This window comes from Sapajus apella, unplaced genomic scaffold (genome assembly GCF_009761245.1).
Source record: "Sapajus apella isolate SASKATOON/1434 unplaced genomic scaffold, GSC_monkey_1.0 scaffold23, whole genome shotgun sequence".
In the NCBI taxonomy this organism is placed as follows: Eukaryota; Metazoa; Chordata; class Mammalia; order Primates; family Cebidae; genus Sapajus; species Sapajus apella.
In genome coordinates this window covers 3,923,517-3,946,664 of record NW_022436963.1, presented here as the reverse complement: position 1 = coordinate 3,946,664, position 23,148 = coordinate 3,923,517, and the positions used below count along the sequence as shown (strand labels likewise).

The 23,148-nt window shown below is 53.1% G+C and overlaps 3 protein-coding genes and 1 pseudogene across 15 annotated transcripts in view; 2 read left to right on the top strand and 2 right to left on the bottom strand.

Moving 5' to 3' along the window:
• PHF7 (PHD finger protein 7) overlaps positions 1 to 7,099 on the bottom strand; it is a 14,266-nt gene extending 7,167 nt beyond the window's left edge. For 2 of the 5 annotated variants that reach the window (XM_032290102.1, XM_032290104.1), the window contains exons 1-4: positions 6,211 to 7,099; positions 4,050 to 4,159; positions 2,934 to 2,986; positions 2,405 to 2,496 (exon numbers count right to left, since the gene is read on the bottom strand). In XM_032290102.1, the coding sequence (XP_032145993.1) occupies positions 2,405 to 2,496; positions 2,934 to 2,986; positions 4,050 to 4,090 (186 nt within the window). In that variant the 5' untranslated portion in view covers positions 4,091 to 4,159; positions 6,211 to 7,099. Of the gene's footprint in view, positions 1 to 2,404; positions 2,497 to 2,933; positions 2,987 to 4,049; positions 4,843 to 6,210 lie in introns of those variants that run through there. The other 3 variants (XM_032290101.1, XM_032290103.1, XM_032290105.1) reach the window with 3 other exon arrangements.
• Positions 7,100 to 7,226: 127 nt separating this feature from the next.
• BAP1 (BRCA1 associated protein 1) lies at positions 7,227 to 16,326 on the top strand. 5 transcript variants are annotated; one of them, XM_032290098.1, is made up of 17 exons: positions 7,227 to 7,547; positions 7,646 to 7,675; positions 7,784 to 7,838; positions 8,771 to 8,903; positions 9,303 to 9,422; positions 9,915 to 9,976; positions 10,060 to 10,202; positions 10,469 to 10,547; positions 10,999 to 11,122; positions 11,463 to 11,610; positions 12,058 to 12,242; positions 12,757 to 12,890; positions 13,451 to 13,929; positions 14,047 to 14,207; positions 14,475 to 14,567; positions 14,672 to 14,744; positions 14,924 to 16,326. In XM_032290098.1, exons 1-17 carry the CDS (start codon positions 7,511 to 7,513, stop codon positions 15,055 to 15,057), a joined length of 2,190 nt encoding a protein of 729 aa, XP_032145989.1. In that variant the 5' UTR covers positions 7,227 to 7,510; the 3' UTR covers positions 15,058 to 16,326. The 5 variants fall into 5 exon arrangements, with proteins under 5 accessions (XP_032145989.1, XP_032145991.1, XP_032145988.1 ...); XM_032290100.1 differs by having other exon boundaries at positions 14,047 to 14,162; positions 14,924 to 16,319; XM_032290097.1 differs by having other exon boundaries at positions 14,047 to 14,162; positions 14,406 to 14,567; positions 14,924 to 16,319.
• Positions 15,100 to 16,322, top strand: LOC116559591 (annotated as a pseudogene). Its single transcript, XR_004272521.1, has one exon. The product of XR_004272521.1 is annotated as an uncharacterized LOC116559591 (transcript).
• A 512-nt stretch (positions 16,327 to 16,838) lies between the features above and the next one.
• DNAH1 (dynein axonemal heavy chain 1) overlaps positions 16,839 to 23,148 on the bottom strand; it is an 81,872-nt gene continuing 75,562 nt past the window's right edge. For 3 of the 4 annotated variants that reach the window (XM_032290092.1, XM_032290093.1, XM_032290094.1), the window contains 12 exons: positions 22,303 to 22,499; positions 21,907 to 22,051; positions 21,489 to 21,647; positions 21,277 to 21,408; positions 20,379 to 20,549; positions 20,119 to 20,298; positions 19,872 to 20,048; positions 19,116 to 19,286; positions 18,833 to 18,963; positions 18,145 to 18,496; positions 17,562 to 17,796; positions 16,839 to 17,011 (listed from right to left, as the gene is read on the bottom strand). In XM_032290092.1, the coding sequence (XP_032145983.1) occupies positions 16,890 to 17,011; positions 17,562 to 17,796; positions 18,145 to 18,496; positions 18,833 to 18,963; positions 19,116 to 19,286; positions 19,872 to 20,048; positions 20,119 to 20,298; positions 20,379 to 20,549; positions 21,277 to 21,408; positions 21,489 to 21,647; positions 21,907 to 22,051; positions 22,303 to 22,499 (2,172 nt within the window). In that variant the 3' untranslated portion in view covers positions 16,839 to 16,889. Of the gene's footprint in view, positions 17,012 to 17,561; positions 17,797 to 18,144; positions 18,497 to 18,832; positions 18,964 to 19,115; positions 19,287 to 19,871; positions 20,049 to 20,118; positions 20,299 to 20,378; positions 20,550 to 21,276; positions 21,409 to 21,488; positions 21,648 to 21,906; positions 22,052 to 22,302; positions 22,500 to 23,148 lie in introns of those variants that run through there. The other variant, XR_004272438.1, reaches the window with a different exon arrangement.

Genomic DNA, 23,148 nt, shown 5'->3' with positions numbered 1-23,148 from the left:
AAAAAAAAAAAAAAAAAAAAAAAAAAAAATTTGGATCTACTTCTAATGAACTAGTATGAAAAAAAAAGGAAGAAAAAAAAGAAAATGAAAAAGCAAGCCAAAGACTAGGAAAAAATAGTCTCAATATATATATTTGAAAAAGAATATGTATGTAGAATATATAAGCAATTCTTACAACTCAATAATAAAACAACTCAATATTTTAAATGGGCAAAAATATTTGTACAGATACTTAACCAAAGAAAATATATGAATGGCCAGTAAGCACATGAAAAAAAGCCCAACATCTTTAGTCATCAGAAAAATGCAAATTAAAACCACAAGGAGATACCAATACACACCCAGTAGAATGGCTAAAATTAAAAACACTGACAAAACCAAGTTTTGGCAAGAATACCGTCCAACTGGAATTCTTATAAATTGCTGGTAGGAGTGTAAACTGTTACAATAACTTTGGACAGTGACAAGGAAACCTCACATAAAATTAAATATCTAATTAGCATACCACTAGTAATTCCACTTCGAGGCTTTTGCACAAGAGAAGTGAAAGCCCATGTTCACAAAAAGACTTGTACATGAATGCTTATAGTAGCTTTATTCATAGTAGTCCTCAAATGGAAATAATTCAGATGTTCATCAACAGGTGAACAGACAACCAAATAGTAATTTATCCATGCAACAGAATACTACCAGGTAATAAAATGGTGCAAGCTACAAATGCATGCAACAACATGGATGAATCTCCAAAACACTGTGTTGAAAGAAAAAAGCCAGATGCAAAAGATGATAAACTGTATAATTTCATTTATATGAAGTAAAAGAATAGCCAAAAATAATCCACAGATCAGAACAGTGATTATGTCTAGTGGGATTGACCGGAAAAGCAGGCAGGAGGGAACTTTCTGGGATGATGAAAATGTTACTTATTTTGATTGGGGTGGTGGTTATATGAGGACATACATTTAACAAAACTTAACAAACTGTGTACTTAAAATTGGTGAATTTTGTTCAAGACCAGCCTGGCTAACATGGTGAAACCTGTCTATTAAAAATACAAAATTAGCTAGCGTGGTGGCAGTTGCCTGTAATCTCAGCTGCTTAGGAGGCTGAGGCAGGAGAATCATTTGAACTCGGGAAGCGGAGGCTGCAGTGAGCTAGGATCATGCCACTGCATTCAGCCTGGATGAGTAAGACTCTGCTCTCAAAAAAAAAAAAAGTGAATTTTACAGTATGGAAGTTATAACTAATAAAAAAGAATATTAGGGACTCGGCGCAGTGGCTCATGCCTATAATCCCAGCACTTTGGGAGGCTGAGGTGTGTGGATCACAAGGTCAGGAGAGCGAGACCATCTGGCCAACATGGCGAAACCCTGTCTCTACTAAAAAAATACAAAAATTAGCTGGGTGTGGTGGCACGGGCCTGTAATCCCAGCTACATGGGAGGCTAAGGCAGGAGAATCGCTTGAACCAGGGAGTTGGAGGTTGTAGTGAGCAGAGATCATGCCACTGCACTCCAGCCTGGCAACAGAGCAAGACTCCATCTCAAAAAAAAAAAAGAATAATTGGAAGGATGTTAATAATTTGACGGCATTTGTTTCTGGGGAGAGACAGAAGGATTGGGAATATTATTTAGGGAAGAGACTTTTTACTGTATTTACTTTATACTGTCAGGATTCTATACCAGACACATATATTTTTCTTTTGTTGAGGCAGGGTCTCGCTCTATCATCCAGGCTGGAGTGCAGTGGTGTGATCACTGCTCACTGCAGCCTCCACCTCCAGGGTTCAAGCAATCCTCTTGCCTCAGCCTCCTGAGCTGCTGGCCTCCCGAGTTGCTAGGACTACAGGCGTTTGCCAGCATGCCCAGCTTTTTTTTTTTAAGATTTTTTTTTGTAGAGATAAGGTTGCCCAGGCTGGTCCTGAACTCCTGGGTTTAAGAGATCCTCCTGCCTCAGCCCCACAAAGTGCTGGGATTACAGGCATGAGACACTGCACCAAGCCTAAGCTATTAAGACTATAATCCCAGCACTTTGGGAGCCTGAGGCGGGTGGATCACGAGGTCAAGAGAACGAGACCATCCTGGTCAACACGGTGAAACCCCGTCTCTACTAAAAATACAAAAAAAAAAAATTAGCTGGGCATGGTGGCCCAGCCTGTAGTCCCAGCTACTCGGGAGGCTGAGGCAGGAGAATTGCTTCAGCCCAGGAAGCGGAGGTTGCGGTGAGCCGAGATCGCGCCATTGCGCTTCAGCCTGGGTAACAAGAGCAAAACTCCATTTCAAAAAAAAAAAAAAAAGAAAAAGAAAAAAAAAAGGCTGTGGATTTTAGGATGGATGTAAAAACAAAGAACAGTCAGTACATCAAAAGCCATAGGATATTCAAAGCAAAGAAGGTCTCATACTCACAAGACAGAAATAATGCACGCTGATACTGTCTTTCTGAAGAAATTCCCCTAATTTTTCAGGATCCCCAGGTTCTTGAAGGCATAGCCAGCAAACTGGAAGAGAGGACACTCAGAATTTGGCTCAAGTTGATCATTAAGAATGGAAGAGAAGGGTGAAAATGTAACCACTCCTCTAAGTCAGGAAGGAGCAGAATACTAGGAAAAGGGTAATTTTGCAAAGAGGAAGGTTGGGATGAGGTCTTATTTGGTATTAATTAGGTTTACATAATTCTGGTTACATTGAACAAGTTGGCCACAAATGCTCACTTAATTTTTTTTTTTTTTTTGGTCTAAAGTGACTTTAATAACTTGTTTTTTGAACTTCAGATGTGGTAATTTAAGATGATGGTTCCTAAGTCTTCAGGATCTTAGAGAATCTGGGAAGGAAGTAGGGCTGAGAATGAGAGAAGCAAGTGTGCTGCCCCACACAGGTGGCCTTCTTTGCTGAGGGCTGGAGGCCGTGGCTGAACACAAGCTCCAGTCTTTCTTACCAGGCCCTGAAGACGGTTTCCTCTGGGTTACCCTCCTAGTCTTGGCAGATTTTCTATACAAGAGAAACAAGAAGCATGAGGTGTTCTTTGGGGACCTTATCTATAACCTTTGTAACATTTCCCTTAAAATGCCATTCATGGGTCTAATGAAGAACCAAAATATCAAAAGCCTAAGCCATTAGTTTCTTTTCATATTTCGTATACACATATATTTTTTTGAGATGGAGTCTTGCTCTGTTGCCCAGGCAGGAATGCAATGGCACGATCTCAGCTCACTGCAACCTCTGCTTCCTAGGCTCAAGCGATTCTCCTGCCTCAGCCTCCCGAGTAGCTGGGACTACAGGCACATGCCACCACACCCAGCTAATTTTTGTATTTTTAGTAGAGACAGGGTTTCACCATGTTGGCCAGGCTGGTCTCAAACTCCTGACCTCAAGTGATCCACCCACCTAGGCCTCCCAAAGTGTTGAAATTACAGGCATGAACCACTGCACCTGGCCATACTTCATATTTCTTTTTAAAGTGCAAAACATACTCACTGAGTTATTTAAGGGCAGGAACCAGAGTGTAAGCATCTTTCTCTTTCCCAATGCCTGTACTGCCTATGTTGATTGAATGAATGCAAGAGCAAACCCGATTTTACTTTTTTACTGTTTCTCTGCCAACTACTCTGAATCTCAGGCGGTACCACCTTTACAAAGCATATATTAAAATGAACCAAAATTGATAAAAGCATTTCCCGTTGTGAGGCACTATTCTTGGGACTTTACATGTATAGGCTCAATAAATCTACAGAATACTCTAAAACGTGTGTGTCATTATTATGTACATTTTCCAGATGAGGAAACTGAGGCATAAAGAAATGAAGTGGCTTCTGTCACAGTTGTTGGCAAGCGGCAGAGCCAGGATATGAATCTGGGTAGTAAGGTTCTAGAGTCAGCATTTTGCTACGGGGGACAGCACTGAGAAGACAGGTACGACAGCTTCCAGGAGACCACTCATGTATGTTTCCACATGGTCCAACCCCAGCCCCCAAGACTATGACAAAGGCGGCAAAAAGTGCAGCAGATACCGCAGGCCTTTGGACAATTTCTCCCAAACTCCCTATGTTTCTACCTCAATCTTTGGCATTCCTTCTTTTCTTTTACAGTCTTCATTCGCTGCTGTCTCTCTCTCCTATCTTGAATTCTTCTATACTATGGTGAAGACAACACAGGCTCTTCCAGCTATAAATATAAATGGGGCTTGATAAGAAATTTAATTATATATTTGGTTATCAAGTCCCCCAGGGTCAAGGCAATGGTGCACTTCACCTCCCAATCCATGTGATGGAATAAAAGGGACTGTTCTAGGTACTTCACATGTGTTAACTCAAAAAAATACCTTGCAGTAGGTACCATTATTATCCCCATTTTCAAGATGAAGGCCCTGAGGCACAGAAAGGTTTAAGTATCCTGCCCAAGGTAAGAATTAGTGATATAGGTGGGATCTGAACTCAAGTAACCTGGCTCCAGAGGCCAACACTAACTCTCACGTTATACTGCTATCACACGGTAGCAAAAGAACTTAGAACCATTACATGACTAGCTAAATGGTTCTTTTTTCTTTATGTCTACAAAGAAATACATGAAGTAGCATTCAGGAAAAAAGTCTTCTTTTGTACCTAAGCATGGGTGCTTTAATTCTACCCAGTAGAAGTTAGGTAAGGTAGCTTTTATCTAGGCAAAGGAGCCTGTGTGTGAGATTTAGGCTGCCTAAAAGCAAGGACTCCCTCTAGTGAGAGACAAGAAGTAACACTGACAAACACCCACTAGGCTCTATAACTTTGTTTTGTTATGCTTGGGACAGAATCTCTTTCTGTCGCCAGGCTGGAGTGTGTGGCATGATCTCAGCTCACTGCAACCTCCGCCTCCCAGGTTCAAGCGATTCTCCTGCCTCAGTCTGCCACATAGCTGGGATTACAGGCGCCTGCCAACACACCTGGCTAATTTTTTGTATTTTTAGTAGAGAAGGGGTTTCACCATGTTAGCCAGGATGGTCTCGATCTCCTGACCTTGTGATCTGCCCGCCTCGGCCTCCCAAAGTGCTGGGATTACAGGTGTGAGCCTCCGTGCCCAGACTTTTTTTTCTTTTGAGACAGGGTCGCACATCGTTGCCCAGGCTGGAGTGCAGTGGTGTGATCATGGCTCACTGCAGCTTCCACCCACTTCCCCAGGCTCAGATGATCCTCCTGACTCAGCCTCCCAAGTAGCTGGGACCACAGGTGCCATGCCACTGCACCCAGCTAATTTTCTATAGACATAGAGTTTTGCCATGTTGCCCAGGCTAGTCTCCAACTACTGGGCTCAAAGATCTGCCTGCCTCAGCCTCCCAAAGTGCTGGGATTACAGGCGTGAGCCACCAGGCCTGGCCTCTCCTATCAATTCTTTTCACCTAGGCTCAGGTGGCCACTGAGATTTGGTCTGTCCCCCATCTTTGTCTCCACCTGAGCCAAGTAGAACACCCAAAAGTGCAGAAGATATCTTGCCTCCTGCTTCCAATGTCAGCCATTTGGCTGTTACCTGTTTTCAGTGGTAAACAAACTGTAAAACAAACGTACAGTTTTCACTGGTAAAGGGGGAGATCCCTGAAAGAGAAAAGAGATTCACTGCTATGAAGGGCTGTCTAGTCAGGAACAGCATTTCTTAGAAGGAGCGCTGGGTGAATCAGGTCACTCCAGAGACACTCCAGTATCCATGGCCTCTGGTCACGGCAGGAGATCGGGAATATCTTCAGAGACTCTTTTTAAGATGGGGTCTCACTCTGTCGCCCAGGCTGGAGTGCAGTGGCATGATCTCGGCTCACTGCAACCTCCACTTCCCAGGTTCAAGTGATTCTCCTGCCTCAGCCTCCTGAGTAGCTGGGATTACAGGGGTGCACCACCATGCCCGGCTAACTTTTGTAATTTTAGTAGAGATGGGCTTTCACCATATTGGTCAGGCTGGTCTCCGACTCCTGACCTCTTGATTCACCAGCCTCGGTTTCCCAAAGTGCAGGGATTACAGGCGTGAGCCACCACGCCCAGCCCTCTTCAGGGACTTTGAACTACTCTGCATGAATAAGGACGACTGAGGAAATGACTGCTCAGAAAACCAAAGCCACCCTGCTCTCCCCTTCTTTGTGCTTGTTCTATCTCCTCCTCTAACCCATCAGGTGCAGATGCAATGGCGTCTGATGGCTTCTTCCTCAAGGGAAAGCTGGACAGGCTGGAAGAGGAGAGAGAAGGGCGTGTCCTGACCTTGCTATTCCCACAGGGTCCACGTGAGCGGATTGCGGAGCAGTCCCCAGTTACTGGGGCTACCCCGACCATCCAGCAATAGAAATAAAACCTTGAAACTTCAGTTCTTTGCATCGCTGGGCCAAGACGTTCCTTGAGGATTCTGTGCACACACGGCTAGTTACAAGACGCCACGATCTTCAGAACATCTGAGGGGGCGTTGCAAATGCGGCTTCCACGAGCTGCCAGGCCGTGGCCTCCTAACCCGGCGGAGGCTCCTCGAAACGCTTATCAAGTTGTTTCACTGGACAGGTGCTGGGTAAAAGCTTGTTGAGAAAATAAAAAATAAATAAACGTGTTCGGCCCCGCCGCCGCAAGAATGATTGATTTGGAAAATACGTGTCGGTGTGGCCGCAACCGTCCCCCGGAGGTAACAGCCAGAAAAGGGGCTCAAGGAGCATCCCGCGGATACCAGACCAGGCTCATGTCGCGCCTGCCGGGCGGCTGGTGCGGGGCCGGGCCGAGGTCGCCTCCGCCGCTCCTCCTCGAGGTAGCTCACCGGCCGCCGCTCCCGGCCGGGGCCGCCCTCTCAGCTGTCGCTGAGGGCGCCGCTGTCCCGGAGCTTTAGTCGTTGACACAGGCCGTGGTAGCTACCTCCGGGCGGCCGCCCCGCGCGGTGACTGCGCCGGCGAAGGGGGCGAGCGCGCAAACCGGGGCGGGTCCCGCGGACTGTCACCCTCGGGAACCTCAGCCACGCCGACCGTTGGTAGAACTGGACTGCTAACGGCCGCGCGCCGGACCCGCCCCTCCTCTAGCGCCTCAGCGCCCAGCACCACCCGGCCCCGCCCCTTCCCCTCGCCCGCCCCTCCCCTCCGCTCCCGACTCTGGGCGCAGCACCGCCCGGCCCCTCCTTTTCCCGTCGCCCGCCCCGCCCCTCCTCTCCCACTACCTCCGCTCAGCACCGCCCGGCCCCGCCTTTTCCCCTTGCTCGCCCGCCCCTCCTCTAGCACCACCCGCGCCCAGCACCGCCTGGCCCCGCCCCTTCCCCTCTCGCTCGTCTCGCCCCGCCCCTCTACGCGTGCGCGTTTGCCTTTGAACGCGTGCCCTCTTATGCAGTCTGACCAGCGGAAGACTAGCCCAAAGGCGGGGCAAGGCCGTCGCGCCTTGGTGACGTTTTCCGCCGGCGCGGGCGGGTGACGCGGCTGGGCCCGTTGTCTGTGTGTGGGGCTGAGGGGCCCCGGGGGCGGTGGGGGCTCCCGGTGGGGGCTGCGGTGGGGCGGGAGGGCCTGGACATGGCGCTGAGGGGCCGCCCCGCGGGAAGATGAATAAGGGCTGGCTGGAGCTGGAGAGCGACCCGGGTGAGGAGGGGGCCGGGAGGGCCAGGGGCTGGGGAGGCCGGTTGGGCCTGGGACGCCCCTGCCTGACCATCACCCCCTCCTCTTGTCGCCCCACCCAGGCCTCTTCACCCTGCTGGTGGAAGATTTCGGTAAGAGCCTCTTCTGCCTGCCGGACCGGGGCTGTGGGAGCCCACCCCTGCTCCCTCGCTCGAGGACCAGGGGCTATCCTTCCCGACTGCTTTCCTTTCCTGATGCAGGTGTCAAAGGGGTGCAAGTGGAGGAGATCTACGACCTTCAGAGCAAATGCCAGGGGTGAGTGGCTGTACGCCAGGGCCGCCCCTTACACCGAGAATGCTGGGAAAGGTCCCAGAGAACAGGGCCCTTTAGGGAAGGCAGTGCCAAGAACCCTACATTATAAAATCTCACATAAAGAAGCAGCCCGCTCTCTGGGTGCCTTCCTCCTGATCAAACTGATTATTTCCTTTTCTCCCAGTCTTTCCTCAGCGCTCCCCTTTTTGTAGCAGCTTCCTCCGAGCCCTAGCCATCCTTTGGTTCAGCTGCTTTTCTGGCCTGGCAGCAGGAAGACCCAGGCCACACAGTGCCTTTTGTGCATTTGTGTAATGTATTAATTTCAGTGTGCCCATGTGTGCCTGGCTTTAATCCTGACACAAAGTCATCCTGTATTGATTGGTTGGGGTGACAAGGCCCCTCCTAGGTGCCCACACTTAGGGTCTTGTCTGGGTGATCCTGCAGAATAGAGGTGTAAGAGAGACTGCTACAGTGACTGGACCAAAAAGTCTGCTTTAATTTCCTATAACAGAAGAGACTGGTGTGGGTGTTCATTTGCTTTCCTGACTGCACCGGTGTCCCCAAGTGAGAATTAGTGCCTCAGTTCCTCGTCAGAGTTTTTGTTCTTTTCTTTGTGTTCCTACCCTACCCCATTCTTGACCATTGGTTCCAGCTTTTCTTCTCTTACCCAGAACCACAGACTTCATAAGGAGACTGGGTGGACTCCTGAAGCATCACAGCCAGAAGCTTATGTTTTGCTCTGCCTGTGAAAGGCCTTTGGTGTGTGAGGGCACAGGGCCACTTCAGACAGTGTTGGGAAGAAGTCAGGGAGAGGTAGGATCACAGCAAGGACACCTGAGTGATGATACAGTGCAAAGGATTAGGGGGAGAAAAAAGGGAATGCTGATTGCCTTCTGCCCTTTGGCTGATTTAGCTCTGCTTCTTACTTCCCCCAGCCCTGTATATGGATTTATCTTCTTATTCAAATGGATCGAAGAGCGCCGGTCACGGCGAAAGGTCTCTACTTTGGTGGATGATACGTCTGTGATTGATGACGATATTGTGAATAACATGTTCTTTGCCCACCAGGTCTGCTGGGCTCTGTGCTTTGTTTGGAGGGTGGGATGCTGCCAGTTTTTTTTTTGCTTGGGAAGTGGAAGTGGAGGAAGACAGAAGGAGGGGATAGGCAGATTCTAGGGATGGTGGCTACAGAAACCCTCTGGCAGAAGGAACTGAGCTCTAATTCATTAAAGGGAACAGCTCTAGAGGAGGGTGGTAGCTGAGTCCACTCTCTGTGTCCTCAGATACCTGGTGGTTATTTGGTAGGTGCTTGTTAAGTGAATAAACATTAGGCAAAGATGAAGGGAGCTGAGAAGGGGAGTTGTCTAGCTATGACTGACCTGTTCTGGATCCCTGTTCCTGATGTATATGGGCTTGGGGCTTGCGGTGAGGGGTGCTGTGTATGGGTGACTATTCTTGTTTTCACAGCTGATACCCAACTCTTGTGCCACTCATGCCTTGCTGAGTGTGCTCCTGAACTGCAGCAACGTGGACCTGGGACCTACCCTGAGTCGCATGAAGGATTTCACCAAAGGCTTCAGCCCTGAGGTAGGTAGGCTGCAGCGCGTTCATCCTGGCTCATAGCCAACTGGGCAGATCTGACCCCGAGGGCCACTGGTAATGCTGCCACATGATATTAGCTACTATTAGGCTGTTTCTTTTTCAAATGATTGTTATTATGTTTGACCCTTTAATTGTGTAAGGTCATTGTTTTTAGGCCCAGTTGTGGGGAAAGGAGATAGGCCTAGGGAGGGAGGAGACTTTCCTTAAGTCACACCATGTCAGAACCTTCTGTCAGGACTTTTTCTCTCAGGCCATGTTGCTTTCCAGTGTCCACTAATTACCATGCAAGGCCAGCATAATCCATCTCTTTGGGGCTCTAGAGCTCTTTTCCTCCACCACCAGCCTTTTAGGAAAGTTCATCTGTGTTCCTTCTGATTCCTGGAATGCCTCCAGGCCTGCTCTGTGAAGCTTTGTCTTCAACCCATAGTCCTACCTGAGGAGAAATTATTCTGATATGGCCTATTTTCTTCCCCGTAGAGCAAAGGATATGCGATTGGCAATGCCCCGGAGTTGGCCAAGGCACATAATAGCCATGCCAGGTGTGTGAGAGCTGTGGGAGCTGGTGTGGGGTGGGAGTGGGGGGAGTATCATTTTTTGGGCCCTGACTCTTGTCCTTCTCCAGGCCTGAGCCGCGCCACCTCCCTGAAAAGCAGAATGGCCTTAGTGCAGTGCGGACCATGGAGGCGTTCCACTTTGTCAGCTATGTGCCTATCACAGGCCGGCTCTTTGAGCTGGATGGGCTGAAGGTCTACCCCATTGACCATGGTAGGCATCGTGAGCTGGAGGCCTGTTGGGTGTCTCTGCCTACCTCCTAGGGAGCTGGGGGCCAGGGCCTTCTGGTGTGTGGGACGCAGTGGCAGGGGTCGTGGGTACTGACACCCGGCCCTGGCCAGTGTTTCACCCTCCACCCTATTTCTTGACCGGCTCCTGACTCCCTGGCTCAACTGCTCTTCTCTGTCTTCCTTCCCACTCCTGGCCTGCCCAAACTCAGGGTTTCCTCTTCGCTGATTCCTTGTCTTGGTCTCCACTAGGGCCCTGGGGAGAGGATGAGGAATGGACAGACAAGGCCCGGCGGGTTATCATGGAGCGTATCGGCCTTGCCACTGCAGGGTAAGGGCCCTTTGCCTGCCCTCTTCTACCCTCTGGAGCTGTATCTACTTTGGGAGGGACAGAGAGTGTCCAGATGATGTGTAAATTGCAGGGCCACATGGTGAATCTGGCAAGATCAGGCTTAGATCGTGGGTTCTCAACTCCTTGTCCCATTTCCTGCCTAGGCTGCCTGTGGCCTGTTCTTGGGTGGGCTGGGGGAGGGGCAGGCCCCAGTGGAGCCTTAGGTATCCCAGGTCTTCTGGTTCACTTCCTGATAGGCCCTCATACAGCTCATTGGAAGGTACCAGCTGAGGTGCCTGGCGTGCATGGCTAGTCGCTGCCCGCCTGTTGGGGTGGGGCCTGTACCTACAACTGCAGGTGTGACTGCAGGGAACCCTGCCAGGATATCTGCTTCAACCTGATGGCAGGGCCAGGGCGGGAGCTGCTCTCACGGCTGCGGCTGTGACTGCAGGGAGCCCTACCACGACATCCGCTTCAACCTGATGGCAGTGGTGCCCGACCGCAGGATCAAGTATGAGGCCAGGCTGCACGTGCTGAAAGTGAACCGTCAGACAGTGCTAGAGGCTCTGCAGCAGGTAGGTGCCCCTTCTGCCTGGCCCCTGCCCAGCCCAATCCTCCCTGCATTCCTCCTTTCTTCCTCGACAGCATTTGTCTCTGATTCCCAAACACTCTCTCTTGTAGATCTGGGCTTCAGCTAACCATTCCTTTTCTTTGCTCTCCTTGTGGGAAAGGTGGGACTTGGAGTGGGGAGGAAGAATAGCTTCTAAAAGGAAGTTTGGGTTTGGCTGTTTTATTTCCCTGTGAGTGAATGGGTAGAGCCAAGGCCATTATTTCTTCAGGCCCTCAGCCCTTAGCTGTTTAAGGTAGAGGCCTGGGTCTACCCTTCCTCCTCTGAGCCTTGGATTCTGTTGTTAGCTGATAAGAGTAACACAGCCAGAGCTGATTCAGACCCACAAGTCTCAAGAGTCACAGCTGCCTGAGGAGTCCAAGCCAGCCAGCAACAAGTCCCCGCTGGTGCTGGAGGCAAACAGGGCCCCTGTAGCCTCTGAGGGCACCCACACAGGTACTGGGGGGTTTGGGACTGTTCATGGGCCTCAGAGCCACCCCCTAACAGTTTGACCTGGGAGGCCCAAACAGGGCAAGTGCTTTTCTGGGGAGGTTCTTGGGCAGTGTTCTTACCCCCTCAGAAGGTAGAGGGAGAGCAGTTCTTCCCTAAAGAAAGGTACCTGTAAAGGGCTGCTGTTACCACAGGCCCCTGGGCCAGTCTCTGTAATGTATACTCCCTTTCTTGTTTTCTCTAGAGGCTTTTTTTTTTTTCTGCCTCTTTTTTCCCATCTCATTCTTTTCCCTGTCTCTTTGTGGGATCACGACTTAGAGCTTGCTGACTCCCATTCCACCAGCTGGTTCAGCTGTTCCTCTCTGGAAAAGTACTGTTTCACAGGGCTGGGGAGACTGAGCTTTTCTTGGAGACCCTACTGGAGGTCCTGCTTGTGTTCTTACCCTGTCTCAGATGGTGTGGAGGAGGCGGCTGGTTCATGCACACAAGCCCCAACCCACAGCCCTCCCAGCAAACCCAAGCTGGTGGTGAAGCCTCCAGGCAGCAGCCTCAATGGGGCTCCCCCTAACCCCACTCCCATTGTCCAGCGGCTGCCGGCCTTCCTAGACAATCACAACTATGCCAAGTCCCCCATGCAGGTAAGCTGGAGGCACCCTTGCAGGATTCTCTTCTTGATTCTCTTGAGAGGCCGCAACAGGCAATTTCCCCATGTGGTTCCTTGGTGTTCCTCCTTGGCATGGCTGGGTCAAGCTGCCTGGGCCTGGGTTGCTAGCTTCCTCTGCCTGATATGAAAAGGCCCCCACAACAGCAGGGGTTAGGGAGGTAGGGAGAGCTCCTTCTCCTTTGAATTTAGTTACATGGCTGTGGGATTAAATGTTTGGGGCACGCTCCTTGGTACAACTTGATGGATTGGGTTTTACTGACAAAGGCATGTGTTTCAGGGCACTCTGCTTCTCTTAGAAGCCCTCCGTGGGCTTCTATGAAGTGTAAGTGGGTGGCAGCCTCCCTACGAGCCAAGGACAGCCCTTGGAACGCCCGGAGGGGTTCAGCTGACTCAGTCTGGAAAACCATGTTGGCTTTCTCTCTGGCTGTGCCTAGGCTCAGCCTGGGCTGAGCAGTGCTTGTTTGTAACTGCCGTGGTCTCTGCCCCAGGAGGAAGAAGACCTGGCGGCCGGTGTGGGCCGCAGCCGAGTTCCAGTCCGCCCACCCCAGCAGTACTCAGATGACGAGGACGACTATGAGGATGATGAGGAGGATGACGTGCAGAACACCAGCTCTGCCATTAGGTTAGCCCCAGCTTTCTAAGGCTACCAGGCTCTGGGTGCTTCAGATCCCAACCTGAATATCTCAGTCTGTGTCCAAGAATGCCGTGCAGCAGATAGCGTTGAGCACCTGTGGAGTATGGGGCCCTGGGGGTTGCTGGCATGATAGGGCTAACCCCAGGTCCCCAAATAGTTTTTGGTGGGCTAGGGGGCAAGGCTGAGTACATAAGCATATATCATGTCCTATTGGAAGTGACCTTTTAGCCAGGCCTTGAAGGATTGATTGGGGCAGGGATGGAGGAGATGTGGGTGGTGGGAAGGCAGTTTTGCTGGAACAAAAAACATTGGCAAAAGGCCAGGAGTGAGATTGCTGGAATAGAAGAGGTGTCCTTTGAGGACACTTGACTGCAGCTGACAGAGCTTGATGCCAGGCTTAGCATGGCTGGGTCAAGCTGCTTGGACCAAGTATAAGGAGTTTTTGGGTCAGTCTCTGGAGGTCAGGATGCGTTCAAGCCATTTTTGGGCACTGCTGGGTATGGTCACCTGGCCTATTCCCTTGCTTCACATCTTCTTGTGCCCCACAGGTATAAGCGGAAGGGAACAGGGAAGCCAGGGGCATTGAGCAGTTCTGCTGATGGGCAGCTGTCAGTGTTGCAGCCCAACACCATCAATGTCTTGGCTGAGAAGCTCAAGGAGTCCCAGAAGGACCTCTCAATTCCTCTGTCCATCAAGACTAGCAGTGGGGCTGGGAGTCCAGCTGTGGCAGTGCCCACACACTCGCAGCCCTCGCCCACCCCCAGCAACGAGAGTACAGATACGGCCTCCGAGATCGGCAGTGCTTTCAACTCGCCACTGCGCTCGCCCATCCGCTCAGCCAACCCGACGCGGCCCTCTAGCCCTGTCACCTCCCACATCTCGAAGGTGCTTTTTGGAGAGGATGACAGCCTGCTGCGTGTTGACTGCATACGCTACAACCGTGCCGTCCGTGATCTGGGTCCTGTCATCAGCACAGGCCTGCTGCATCTGGCCGAGGATGGGGTGCTGAGTCCCCTGGCGCTGACAGGTGGGCCTTGGACTGGCTCACTGGCTACTTGGTGCACCCAGGAGGGAGGAGGGAAGTGCCTAAGTGACCACAAAATGTCCTGCTTTCTGATGATTTTCTCGTGAACTCTCTTCCCAGAGGGTGGGAAGGGTTCCTCGCCTTCCATCAGACCGATCCAAGGCAGCCAGGGGTCCAGCAGCCCAGTGGAGAAGGAGGTCGTGGAAGCCACGGACAGCAGAGAGAAGATGGGGCTGGTGAGACCTGGCGAGCCCTTGAGTGGGGAGAAGTACTCACCCAAGGTGAGCCTTCTTTGTGGCTTTCTCCTTTAATCCTGGAGGAGGATAGGGCCTGAGCTCCTGCTGCCCAGGTGCCACGTTCTTGATTAAAACTTTGGTGTGAAGATTGGTGACTGGAGCTAGGTGCCAGGAAGACTTTCTGGGTTGGGTGGTGGCAGGGGCCTCTGTAGGCATGGACTCGCTGCTCATCCTTGCCTCTAGCTGCCTATTGCTCATGGGGCTTTGTTGCTGGCCAGCCCCCATCAGAGGTGCAATGCTGGGTTTTGGCAGGAGCTGCTGGCACTGCTGAAGTGTGTGGAGGCTGAGATCGCAAACTATGAGGCATGCCTCAAGGAAGAGGTGGAGAAGAGGAAGAAGTTCAAGGTGGGTGATGTCTCCATTCCCCTGATCTGGCCCCTCCTGAGGTCTGCTGGTAGCTGCTCTGGCAAGATGGGTTCCAGTGCTCTCAGCCTTCTTCTCTCCTACAGATTGATGACCAGAGAAGGACCCACAACTACGATGAGTTCATCTGTACCTTCATCTCCATGCTGGCTCAGGAAGGTGAGGGGATGCACTGTGGTCTTAACTGCCATGCCCTGCTGAGGGCCATGTTCTTCAGCGCCCCTCCCCTGGCCTCTCCTGAGGCTTGAGCAGACTTGGGGCACAGGGAGGGCCATGAGAGCCTCAGCTCCTGGACTGAGGCAGCCAGCACCTGCTCAAGGGTCTCTGCTTCTCTGCAGGCATGCTGGCCAACCTAGTAGAGCAGAATATCTCCGTGCGGCGGCGCCAAGGGGTCAGCATCGGCCGGCTCCACAAGCAGCGGAAGCCTGACCGGCGGAAACGCTCTCGCCCCTACAAGGCCAAGCGCCAGTGAGGACTGCTGGCCCTGACTCTGCAGCCCACTCTTGCCGCGTGACCCTCACCAGGGTCTTTCCCTGCCCCACTTTCCCCTTTCCCAGTATTACTGAATAGTCCCAGCCAGAGAGCCGAGGCCCTGGGAATAGGAGGAACCTGGCCATATTCCCTGCATCATGTCCTGAGGCCTGGCACAGGGCAGATCAGCCCCTTAGTGCTCAGGAGGCAGCATATGGAGTTGGGGCACAACGAGGTACTGTAGCTTCTTCCACAGCCGGCTGTGGTGCAGCAGGACCTGGCCCTTCTGCCTGGGCAGCAGAATATATATTTTACCTATCAGAGACATCTATTTTTCTGGGCTCCAACCCATCTTGCCACCATGTTGACATAGGTTCCTTCCTGACTGTGCTTTCTCTCCTAACAGCTGTCCTGGTTGGCCCAGGTCCTTGTATCATGCCAGAGTCACAACTATAGGGTCCCAGCTGCGGGCCTGGGTGGGCAATGGGCCCTGCTGCTCTAGCCCCAGCCACCAGCCTGTCCCTGTTGTAAGGAAGCCAGGCCTACTCTCTTCATTCCTCTTAGGAGAGTGCCAAAAACTCAGGGACCCAGCACTGGGCTGGGTTGGGAGTGGGATGTCCCAGTGGGGGTTGGGCGAGCAGCCTGCTGGGATCCCATGGCCTGAGCGGAGCATGTGGGAACTGTTCAGCGCCCTGTGAACTGTCTTCCTTGTTCTAGCTAGGCTGCTCGAGACTGCTCTCCACAGCAAGGTTCTGGGGCTTTTTGCCCTCAGTGTTGTGGCCCTAGCTTTGGGCCTAACTTGGGCTCCGGGTCTCTGTCCCTGGAGCTTGGGGCTCAGAGGAGCCTCTGCCCAGCCCCTCAGTATTACCATGTCTCCTTCCTCTTAGGGGTAGCAGAGACAGGGCTGCTTGTAGGAAGCTGACACCACTCAGCTCTCCCTGCTACTCCAGCTTCCTCAGCCTCTGCAAGGCACTCAGGGTGGGGGACGGCAGGATCAAGACAACCAGTTGGAGCCCTGTGTTCCAGAGGGCCTGATGCCAAGGGGTAATGGGCCCAGCACTGCCTCTGGAGCCCAGGCCCCAACACAGCCCCATGGCCTCTGCCAGATGGTTTTGAAGGCGATCCAAGCAGGCCCCTTATCTGTACATAGTGACTGAATGGGGGTGCTGGCAGGTGTGACAGCTGCCTCTGGGCAGAGCACAGCCTGATCCCTCTAGCCCCTGTAAATACTGGATCAATGAATGAATAAAACTAAGAATCTCCTGAGAAATGAACCCTCCTGTGGTTGCTGGCCTGATGCGGAGGCTGGACTACATGTGTGTGGTGGGAGGGAGGGACTTACTAGACCTTGTGGGCCCAGGGCCCTGGGACCAGAAAGGCAAGAAGTATATGATCCTTGAGTGTCCAGCTGTCTTGGGCCAGAGATCCTTGGGACCCTAGACATAGGATTTAGAACCTGAGCTAAGGAGGGGCTTCTGGTGGGCTGTGGACAGGGTATGCTTTCTAGGGAGAGGGCTTTCAAATCTGGCTTTGCAACCTGGAGAGGGGCTGGGACTCCCAGTCAAAGAGGCAGCGCTGCCTCTAATCTTGCCTGGTGTGTTCTCCCTGGGAGGGTGCTGGGCGTCTCTTCCTTGTGTTTGTATAGGCAAAGCAGGTCAATGCTGCCACCTCTGTCCTGCTCTCCCCTGCTGACTGCATCGTCTGCTGAGGCTGCTGTAGCCCCTCACCACCCCACTGGCAGTGAGTCCAGAGGGGCCCTCATGCAAGCAGCTAAGGCACAGCTGGACTGTTTAGAAAATTCAGCTTTAATGGCCCGAACCCTTCTGTCTGAGTCTAGTAGTCCAGGGCACAGATGAGGGCCACACCACGTTTTATCCAGTGTCGCTGGGGCTGATGGGTGGGGATCTCCACAGCAATGACATAGTTGGTGGAGTGGCCTGTGGTTGATAGTGTTCCTGGAATGGGCAAGGAGGGGGACAGGTTAGGTCATGCCCCATTACTACTAGAGCAGGGATGGTGTAGGGGCAGGGTAGTGGGCAGACTAAGCTGAGGACAGGGAGGGAGGCCCTGACCCAAGAGGAAGCCTGCCGGATGAGCTGGTCTGGCCAGGGTTCAAGCCTACCCAGGGTTACTGTATTAGGGACTGAAGAACTGAAGATAGAGATGGCAAAGTTGATGCTACTTTTCATTCTCTGATGGACCCAGCCCAGACAAGTTCCTGTTCTGGGCCTCAGTTACCCTTTGAACTCTCAGTGACAGGCCAGGGCTTGTAGACTTCTAGGACCCAAGGTAGGCCTGCTGAAGGATAGGAGCTCAGGGTGCTCCCCACAGCTGGATGGCAGGCCTTGGGCATTAATCTGCTTGCAGCTTGCTGGCCTGGCCCAGATCTCTATATTCATTCCTTGTTCAGCTAACCTGGGTCAGTCTGACTGGCTTGGGCTGGGCTGGGTTGGGTTAGTCCTGGGTCCCCACCTGTAGTGTAGGCTCCCACCCCAGGCCTCATACCAGCACGAGTCAGTGTCTTGTAGATGGGGCACAGGTAAAAGTCCTGGTCTTGGGCCTTGCGGTTGGGTGTTGGCAGGAGCCAGATAATGGCCATCTCTGTGTACAGCTCCTTGGGCTGAGACTCGGCCAGCTGGAAGGCCTCTGGATCCCAGCGGGCACCTTCCAGGAAGAGTCCATGGATATAGCACCCTATTTGGGGTCTTTGTGTTAACTGCGATGATGCCTCAGACATTACCTGTGGGTAGACACAGACACGCCCCACATACATACCAATACCCAGAATCTGGGTTAGGATTTTGATCAGGAGACACATCTCCCTTCTGAGAGCTGAGTATTGCCTAATGCTGCCTGCCTGCTCATCATGTACCTACCACTTTAGCCCGGGGCCTGTGGTCTGTGCCCTGCCCCTGTGGATTTTGATGGACCCAGCCCAGACCCGTTCCTGGGACTCATGGCCTCCTCTGGCCTGGGTCTTCCCAGGCCCTGGCTTAGGGATTCCCCAACTGCCCACCAACTATGGCCTCTTTTCTGCCTGGGGTGTACCCTAGCCGGTCACCTGACCTGGGCCTGACTGTGCCCAGACCTTGAAATCAAAGGAGATGGTGTCGATGGAGATGACAAATTTGCGGGCAAAATTCTGCAGAGTGCCTGTCAAGAAAGCCTGAGGGAAGAAGAAGCCACTGATCCAGAAGATGGCTGGGATGCCACCTTCAATCCAGGCCTGCAGAAAGTCCAGGCGTTGCAGCAGGTCCATGACCCACGAGGACAGAGGCTTGAGTGATGGGTAGGCCTTGGCACTCCAGAGCTCAGGCACAGTATTGTTGTACAGGCTGGCAGCCATCAGTTCCAGCTGTGAGGACATCACCACCAGCCCCTTGAGTGCCTTGAGCAGGTCTTGCAGTGTCTGTGTGATCACCTGCAGCAGCCTATTGTACCTATGAGGCCAGTGGCAAGGGAACAGGCAATGGGCTGGGATCGTGTGACAGTGGCTATGCTCCCCAGTTCAAGGCCACAGACTGAAAAACATTGGCAGAATATAGAGGCTAAGAGCAGAGAGCTGTGTCAGGTGGACTGGGTACAATCCCAGCTCTGGCCCTTAGCAAATGTGTGAAGTTGGACTTGGACAGCTTACTGAACAGTTTGGGGGCCTCAGTTTACTCATCTATAAAATGGGAATAATAAGTGGCACCTGGTCAATAGTAACTCCTGGTGTCATTTCTCTACAGTCCAGTGGCCGCTGACTTGGGGCAGGTGTATGGCAGGGTGATTACCTAATGACCTCTTGTACTAGCACTGTGTTCATTGATTCCTCATACAGCACTGGGTATTTGGCCATCACCAATTGCAAGTTGATAGGCTCAGGCACCTTGAGCAGAATGTTTTGGGCGATGTCCTCCACTATCTGCAAGGGCAAAGGAACACTGGGGGTCAAGACAGGCCCCCATTATCCCCTGTGGGATTCCACATGCACAGAGCTCGTTCCACAGGGGAGTGGGCAGGATGGTGGAGCCTAGCCCATCCAGCCCTTAGGCCCCTTCCTCTGACACCACCCACCTCCTCCCGGCCCTGGCTGCCTGCAGAAGACGATTTGGGTTGCAGCTGGATGATGGCACCCAGCAGGGCAAACGTCTCATTCTGGGCAAAGGTGATGTTGGCATTGTCATGCAGGCCAAAGATCTCAGGCATATCATTGAGTGGCAGGCTCTTGATGTAGGAGAGGTAGCCCTAGGAGGGAGGAGGCCAAAATGGAAGCCCCTGGCTTGCTCCACCCCAGCCTTGAGAGTCACCCTCCAATGGAGCACATCCCCACTTGTCACATCCCTCACTCGTCACCCCTGCTTATAATCCTTATGCATGTCCCTGCTCTTGGGACTCCCCCTTGTTACCGCCACCCATCCCCTGCCCCTCTATTCAGTGGCCCAAACCCATCAGGCTCCCTCCTGGTGCAGGCCCTTTACACTGATGACCCACGCAACCCAGCCCCAGCTCATGGCTTCTCCCCACACATCTTAGGAGGAGCATCATTTTTGTGGCAGCCCTCCCTGACTGCAGAGTCTGGGCCTGGTTACCATCTTGGAGGAGCTGCCCCAAACCCTCACTGAGTAATTCCACCTAGGGAGTGGCTGACCAGGTATTCACCCACAGAAGCGAGCCCCAGCGGGCAGGGACTGACTCCCTTGCCAAGGCTGTCTTTGTGGGATGGATTGATCAATGAAAAGAAAGCTGATGGAGGGTGGAGGCTGCGTCTTTTCTCACCCAGAACCCCAGCCTGGCAGGCCCTTCCTGTGCAGCCCTTTGGGCTGGACTCACGTGCAGGTCATTGGTGGGTGGGATCTGGTGGTAGATGCCCGAGGCACTGTAGCTGTGCTCAGGGGAGAGCACATCGGGGTTGTAGAAGTCCTCCAGGATGTTCATGATGCAGCGCCGGTCCCAGTCGTCAGTGACACGGCCCCCGTAATTGATCTCCCCTGCCGTGTACTTGAGGACCTACGGGGTGGGTGGGTGAGGGCTCCCATTAAGTGCCCAGTCCCCAGGCCCCAGTCTGCCCCAGGCCCACCTTGTAGGGGATGACATCATATTCATCCAGGAACATCTTGAGCTGGCTGATGCAGATGCGCAGGTCTCCATCTGTGAACTCATAGGGGATGTTGAAGCCTAGGGGCCCAAACTTACGGCGCTCCAGGGCGTTCCCATGGAACAAGCTCAGAGACAGCAGCAGAGACTTGAACTCTGTCACCTGTGGGAGGTGGGAGGCAGGGGAGGTGAGGAGCGGGGCCAGGGGCCAGGTCGGGCAGGCCTGCACCGAGTATGCCTCACCTTGTGGCAGGAGTTGAGGAAGTCTTCACTGAGGCTGCTGTAGGACTTCAGCAGGTTGGCCTTAACACCGCGTGGCGGCTCAATGGTCATCTTGGAGCCGTTCTGCAGGATGGACACTGGGAACTTGTTGCTGGGCAGGCTGGTGAGCCAGAGGCGGAAGTCCCTGTGCACCTAGCGGCCACAGCTCCCCATGAGCATTGAGACCCATACCTGGTGGCCACCACGACACCAGGCTCCCTCCTGCCCACGGACCCTGGGCCGACCTTCAGCCTGACTGCAGCCCTGAGGTGGGCCAGCTGAGGCTGCACAGACAACTGGTTAAGAACTGGGCTTTAGCAGGCCAGGCGCAGTGGCTTACGCCTGTAATTCCCGAACTTTGGTAGGCCAAAGTGGGTGGATGGATCATGAAGTTGATCTCTTGATCAAGACTATCTTGGTCAACATGATGAAACCCTGTCTCTACTAAAAATACAAAAATTAGCTGAGCGTGGTGGTGTGCGCCTGTAGTCCCAGCTTCTGGGGAAGCTGAGGCAGGAGAATTGCTTGAACCCGGGAGGCAGAGGTTGCAGTGAGCTGAGATCGCGCCACTGCACTCTAGCCTGGCAATCTCAAAAAAAAAAAAAGAAAAAAGAATTGGGCTTTGGCAAGTCTCAGGTCACTGGTCTGTGCTAGGTGGCCCTGGGCAAGTCGCATCACCACTTGTACCAGTAACTGGGGGTAGGGGGTGGATTGAGAGGATTAATCCAGTCAATGTGTGGCACATGTCAGTTGCTAAGCACTTGCTACATGCTGGAGGCTGGGCGGAGTAGTTTGCATGATTCTCTTAATTTCTGGCTCATTAGATCCTGATGGATGCAGAGGAGGCCTCAGTGGGTCTGTGATGGGCAGGGCAGCACACCTTATCTGGGTTGATGTGCTCGATGAGGTGTTCCAGGGCTGGCATCCAACTTGGTGCCAGGTGGCAGTTCTGGAAGAAGACCCACTTGCCCCTCTCTATGGAGCTACGCATCATGGCTTCCGCCCGAGGGCCCTGCAGGAGCAGGAACACTGAGCAATGGGGCCAGCTGGCCCAACCCCAGCCCACTCCCTTCCTCCCTGCCTAGCCCTCACCTGTCCCTGGCCCAGGGAGATGGCAGAGAGCTTTTTGGAGAACTTCATTTCATCAGCAAACTTGTAGAGGTCAGCAGCAGGGTCTGTGCCAGGTGACAGCACAAAGATGAGGGGTGTGGTGGAGTTGGAGTCTTTGAACACCACTGACAGGTTGGCTGTCTGCAAGGGCAGGGAGAGATGCTGAGACCACCTGGGGCTGCAGAGAGATCAGGGCAAGGGAGGCAGATCTGAGGTTCTCAGAGTGGTCCCTGATGGGCTTTCTGGTGGGGGCTAGAACCTCTCAGAGCCTTTAGGGAGCAAGGAGAGGTCCTGACCTGGCCAAGGCTGCAAAGTAGTCTATTCAGGTGCAGCCAGGGCTCTGGGACCCGGGACGGGGACGACCCCAAGGTGCCAGTCCTGCCAGGGTGCCAGCACTTGCCTGGGGCTCAATGAAGCGTGGCTCCAGGTTGGTGGCCACAAAGTCCTGCATGGCATTGGTAACCTTGTCCCCACGCAGGCATCGGAGGACTAGGAGCTTCTGGAACTGATCTAGGTACTGGTCCCAGATGCCAGGCAAAGGCTCCCTGCAACAGTGGTCCATACCTCACTGAGAGCCAGTCTGTTGGAAGGAGGTTGGTGACCCTAGGGATTCTGCCAGCTGGGCAGGGGAGAGTGGGCTATCCCAGGGATGTGACACTGGAGGCACATAGGAGATGTGTCCACAGCCCCAGGGAAGCCCTGGATGGCTCCTTAGAGAAGGCTCCCAGACAAGCCATTTCCTAGGGGCTCTTCCCCTTGTTGTGCTCATCCTGCCATATTCTGGGGCCCAGCTAACCGGTGGGGCTCAAGGCTGTCGAAGATGACTCGGAATTCTGAGAGGTGCTTCACAAAGTCGGAAGAGAAGGAAGAAAAGGTTGCCAGGTTCGAGAGTGCTAGGATGTCTCGCCAGGCCCGGTCTGACAGCCAGTCGGGTGCTGGATTCTCAGTCACAATCTGGATGGAGCCCCCGGACAGGAGGTAGCGCCACTCACTCTGCCAGGAGACAAGAGGAGGCTGGTGCCCAGGCCCTGGCCAGCTCCTCCTCCTCTGGGCACCCCCACCCAGTAGTGCCTCTCATACTCCCCTCACCTGGAGAAACTGAGTCTCCCTTGGGGGTGGTAGTTGAACAGGTCTGGGTTAGTATTCCCACCCTGCCTTTCCTGGCTGTGTGACCTTAGAGCAAGAGATTTGACTTCTCTGAGTGTCTGCCTTCTCATCTGAGAGTAGAAAGAATCAGAAGGCTGACTGCTTCCCAGGCCAGAGCCCTGTGCCAGGCACCGTCTAGGGCTCCGGCAGTTGTGGCTGTCACTCTCACTGTCTCAGCAGGGCTTTCCAGTGCACCACAAAATGCGTGGGGCTTCCTAAGAGTGTGAGCCAAGCAGGTGTGGCAGGCTCAGGGCAGTCTGTCCCTGGGGACAGTCTTCATGCTCACCAGCACACTAAAGGATTGAGAAGGCCTGTGCTCACAGCATTGGCCTTCTTGGGCCTCGAGCCATTGGTTGGACCACAATTAACCCAGGGTCTTCTGGCTGTTTTATTTATTTATTTAGAGACAGAGTCTCACTCTGTCTTTCAGACTGGAGTGCAGTGGCGCCATCTCACTCACTGCAACCTCCATCTTCTGGGTTAAAGTGATTTTCCT